The sequence below is a fragment of the Lygodium microphyllum genome, chromosome 15 (genome assembly GCF_053477565.2).
Source record: "Lygodium microphyllum isolate KBCC chromosome 15, Lygodium_microphyllum_v1.1.10, whole genome shotgun sequence".
NCBI classification, from domain to species: Eukaryota; Viridiplantae; Streptophyta; class Polypodiopsida; order Schizaeales; family Lygodiaceae; genus Lygodium; species Lygodium microphyllum.
The window spans coordinates 101,066,242-101,071,856 of record NC_141149.1 but is presented as its reverse complement, the minus strand read 5'-3'; the positions used below and the strand labels follow the sequence as shown (position 1 = coordinate 101,071,856).

The 5,615-nt window shown below is 39.7% G+C and overlaps 1 protein-coding gene across 1 annotated transcript; it reads left to right on the top strand.

Moving 5' to 3' along the window:
• Positions 1–4,323: 4,323 nt before the first annotated feature.
• Positions 4,324–4,773, top strand: LOC148024830 (uncharacterized). The gene has a single exon (XM_087693618.1). It carries the CDS (start codon positions 4,324–4,326, stop codon positions 4,771–4,773), a length of 450 nt encoding a protein of 149 aa, XP_087549744.1.
• The last annotated feature ends 842 nt before the right edge of the window (positions 4,774–5,615 follow it).

The window sequence follows — 5,615 nt, the reverse complement described above, 5'->3', positions numbered from 1 at the left end:
TGGTCACCTGATCTGTGTAGACATTTTCTATGTATTAGTGATATCTTGTCATGATTATACCAATCGCTTTCATTATGCGATCATGTATTTATTTCATGTATCAGTGTTATGATTTCAATATACTTTGTTTTTGTTTGTACAAGCATTGTACACAGTGCAGAAACTATTTTGTATGGCCCAAATAAAGCACATTGTGCAAGTTGCCTTGCCACAATTTTTTTTCCTTGTTATCGTCGCCATTAGCGTCGCAAATTTACTGCTCGCGTTGTTATTGGCGTCGGTTTCAGCTGATATCGACGCCAATAAGGACGATGAGACCGACTGTTCTATGGCGTCGCCAATAACGACGCTTTTTGCGACGAGGGGGGCAAATTTTGTTATTTACATTTTCGTCACTTTTAATGTCGGTATAAGGCCTATATCTTGTAGTGTGTGTTTATATCTAAATTCTCTATCTCAGCACAACAAGGCTCTGTCTCTGTCTCTCTCTCTCTCATGGGCAGGTGCAACGTCTTTATAGACAGATACATTGACAGGGTTGTATGCATTAACTCAAATACGGTGGCAATGGTTTTGTGTCTTGATATTTAATATTAACATTTAAAATTTTAAAATTTTAAAAATTAAATGTGTCTATACGTATATACTGATCCATGCCTTCCATGGAATTAGTTGATAACAGATTTTGTGGCCATCCAATCAATATGGGGTGTTCGCATCGAGCAACCGGCAAAGACTATGTGGCGTATTCGTAGGGACGTACTTACATCCACAAGGTATGAGCAACGGCATATTGCTAGGCTTAGAGCTCGGGAAGGGATTTTAGATCATGGTACACCCATTTGTAGGGACATTGAAAACCTGCCTCTTCATCAGGAGATTCTAAGTGGTCATCATGAACTAGGCCAACCACAATTTGGTATAGATGTGGCTAATGTTTGGTCATCAACGGATAGAACCATTAGGGGATTTCAAGTCCGACGACAGTTTGGTGTAGATTTGATGAATGCTTTGCCATAAGTGGGTGGTTGCAATGGACTTAATCATGTGATTATTGAGTCACACATTAATAATGTTTCAATGTCTAAGTGCCAGAATGGGGGAAATCTTAATGGAGTGGTTTGTGAGAGTGTGTCTCACCATGTTGAATTTGTAAATGGGGATAATAAGCCAGTTGAACAGCATGTTACTTTAGATTTGGCAATGATGCATGTTGATCGTGTTGTGCTTGATATTGTTACGTCAACAGATGGTTGTGATTTTGGGAATCACCATAATGTGGAAAATTCCGTGGTTAATGGGTCACGTGTTCATAATATTGTTGTTTTTGATCTCTAGAGTGGTGGATTGTGCTCCATTTTACATGCTTTGCCTTACAGATGTTCACCCAGCAACATCGATACTGCTATTTCAAGAGGTGGATGTGCATTCCATGGGAAGTCTTTCTGAAATGTGTGAGAGGTGTTCAACTAAGTTGTGGAGATGCGAGATTCGGATGCAAGGGTCGATTTTGTTTGGAAGGCACTACTGTCGAAATGGAAAAGTAATGTTGCCACCATTGCAACGTCCACCACAACCATTGAATGATTTGTTGCATGGTATGTACCCTTAGAGTAGGATATTTAAAAATAACATATGAGCATACAACAGTGCTCTTGCATTTGTATCACTCGGAGCTAATGTTGATGAGCTACCTGTTATCGAGAATGGTTACACCTTTAGAGTGAATGGCTATGTTTATCACCGTATAGGTGCTTTGCTTCCTGATGTGCAATGTCAAGAAAGGCCAAGATTTGCATAACTCTATGTTTATGATATCGAGCATGAGTTGCTTAATAGGCTGGGGGTTATGCATGATTTATTACCAAATTTTCTAGGGGAGCTTCAATGTATGATGCATCAACACAACATGTATGCACATGATTTTAGATTTGTGGGTTTGCAATTGCAAAATAATATCGTGCAAGAACTAAGAATGAGTATTTTTGGTGTTCAAAGAACCAGTAAACATTACTCTACTCTTGCAGCAACGGAGGTTGCAGCTATCATGTCGGGACAGGGTGACGAGGATACTCTTGATCGTCGGGATATTCATGTTTACACTCGAGGTGATTGATGTGTTGCTATTTCAAACTTGCATAGAGCATATATGCCAATGCTATATGTCATATTTTTTCCTATGTGAGATGATGGTTGGCATGTAAAGGTTCCTTACAATAATGTCAGTGTTCTTGTTAACAATATGAATTGTCCAATAAAAATTGTGTTACCCAAATGCAATTTTATGCATTCCATCTTCAAGTGTGCAAAGATACTGAGGTGTGCATATTGCATGGTGTTCGATTATTGCAATAATTTATTGTTGATGCTTATTGTATTATAGAGCATTACAGGTTAACTTAGTGTCGCCAGAATCAATCAGTGTTGCGATCGGAGGCCTACAAAGGCCTGGAAAACATGGTGGGGGCAAATGATAATGGGCTAATGCAGATTGTTTGTGCCTCTGTTGGCAAGAGGATAGTTTTACTGTCGTCATTCACGAGTGGGCCAAGGCACATGTATCAATTATATCAGGATGCCATGGCTATAGTGCAATGCAAGGAAAAACCTGACCTTTTTATAACAATGACATGTAATCCAAAGTGGTTGGAGATAATTAATGCTTTATTGCCTGGGCAAAGTGCTTATGACTGTCCGGATTTGACAATTCGCGTGTTTTATAAAAAGCATGCTAGTTTAATGTACACATTGTTGCGAAAGGATCTCTTTGGAAAGGTTGTAGGCTATGTTACTGTGATTGGATTCCAAAAGAGGGGGCTACCACATTCTCATACTTTGCTAATTTTAGAGCCATCTTTTAAACCTTCTGAAGCATGTCACTACAATAGACTGGTTTGTGCTGAGTTGCCCGATAGAGTTAAGTTTCCAGTCTTATTTGAGACAATTTCAAAGTGCAACATTAATGGCCTTGTGGAGGATTGAACCCCAAGAGTCTCTGTATGGATAAGGGTAGATGTACTAAAGATTAAAAGCAAAAATTAGTGGACATGACAACGGTTGATAGTTCTGGCTATCCCATTTATCGAGGACAAGATGATGGAAACTCTGTGATTATAAATGGTAATGTTATTGATAATCAATGGATTGTTCCATATAATCAATGCTTGAGTAAGAAATACAATGCACACATAAATGTGGAGGTGTGCTCGACAGTTGCGGCTGTTAAGTATTTGTATAAGTATGTGTACAAGGGGCATGATTGTGCAGCCGTCAAATTTTCTATTGGGGTTGATTCAGCATGGAATGGTGGTGATGTTCACGAGGTGGACGAGATACAAAGTTATTTGGATGCACGATATGTTTCTGCCTCGGAGGCATGTTGGCAGATCTATGATTATGCATTACACGATGAAAATCTTGATATGCAACATTTGTAGGTTCACTTACCTGGTGAGAACTATGTGGTGTTTTGAGATACATATGGTATACCAGATGTTGTGCGGAATGAAGACCTCCAGAAAAATACTCTTACTGAATGGTCTGTGTGCAACTGCATTCATCTAGAGGCTAGGACTATTCGTTATCAGGACTTTCTAGTGTATTGGGTGTGGAATGTATGACATAAGATGTGGACTAGGAGGAAGTGTGGGAATACATGTGGTCGGATGTATTGGGTGTGGAATGTATGACACAAGATGTGGACTAGGAGGAAGCGTGGGAATACGTGTGGTCAGATGTATTGGGTGTGGAATGTATGACACAAGATGTGGACTAGGAGGAAGCATGGGAATACGTGTGGTCGGATGTATTTTGTGGCACCTACTTGTGGTGAGCTCTACTATTTGCGGATGCTTTTAACAGAGTGTCAGGGATGTACTTCTTTTGAAGATTTGCATATTGTTGATAATGTGATCTATGATACTTTTAGGGATGCTTGCATTGCAAGGGGCATGTTCGAGAGTGATGATGAATATGTTGTGTGCTTAGAAGAAGTTGCCTCTGTACTTTGTTTGTTGCAAATTTGGTCTTTTGTGAGCCAACTCGGCCTATCTATGGGAAAGATTTTTGGTGCCAATGGTAGAGGATATCATGTATAGATTGTAGCTACAGTACATGCACACCTCTCTTGGTGTTCTGCAGCATGAGGCATCTAACATGGCTTTGTTACATCTACAAGACCTTTTGTGTTATGTAGGGCGAAGACTCTTCAATTTTGATGGGTTTCCTAAACCTCATCAACCAAACTCACAACTGCATACTAACCCTCTTTTGCAGGATGAATATGGATATAGCATATCAGAACAACATAGGGTTTCTAAATCCATGGAGGGAATGTTGAATGAGGGACAAAGAATTGTATTTAGTGCAGTTATGGATGCAGTTGACACAAATACTAAGGATGTATTCTTTTTGGATGGTCCTGCGGGTCTGGAAACTTTCCTATATAAATGTTTACTTGCGAAGGTGCGCAGTGGCAGCCGTATAGTGCTGGCAACAGCATCATGTGGCATTGCTGCCTTGCTTTTACTAGGTGGTCATACAGCTCACTCACGGTTTAAAATCCCGGTAGAATTAAATAATCGATCCACTTGCAATATTCCTGTTCAAAGTGACCTTGCTCGATTATTGAGACAATCAAGCCTTATTTTGTGGGATGAGGCTCCTATGACCCATCGATATGCCTTTGAAGCGGTTGATAGAACTCTAAGAGATGTTATGAGTTGTGATAAGCCAATTGGGTTGAAAAGTTGTTTTGTTTGGAGGGAATTTTAGGCAGGTCTTGCCAGTTGTGGTAAAAGAAACATGTGAGGATATTGTTAATGTTGCATTGTGTTACTCTGATTTATGGCATAACATAAGGGTGCTAAGGCTATCTGGGAATATGCGAGTGTCAACAACTGGTAGTGTGGTGGACAATGGGTTCATTTGTTGGATTTAAGGAATAGGTGATGGAGTGGGTATTATCGAAAGATGTGATAAGTTGTGTGTTTCACCTAGCATGGTATTAAAAGGGCAGTCTATTGAAACCTTGATTGATAGTGTCTACAATGATGTGTCCAATGTGGGTGACTACACATTGTATTTTAGTGAGCGGGCTATACTTGCCTCGTGGAATACAGAGGTGGCTACTTTGAATGATCATGCATTGCAACTGTGCTAGGGGAGGTCAGGCATTATTATAATGTAGATTCGATTGCAGAGATCGATGACTCATTTTTGTACTCTGTTGAGTATTTAAATATATTGAACCTTGGGGGTGGATTTCCTCCTCATTTATTGTTGCTGAAGATAAATGCACCGATTATTCTTCTTAGAAACCTAAACCCAGGAAGGTGTATGTGTAATGGTATGTGGTTGATATGTAGAGCTTTCAATAGGAAAGTGATAGATTCTCAGATAATAACAGGGGCAAATGTGGGCGAACGAGTTTTTATTCCCCGGATTACTTTTATTTAGAATGCTATACAATTGCCATTTACTATGAAATGGAGACAGTTTCCCACCTGGTTGGCATTCGCTATGATAATCAACAAGTCACAGGGGCAGACTTTGTCGATTATTGGGCTTTATCTAAAGGCACCAGTATTTACATATGATTAGCTATATGTTGCATT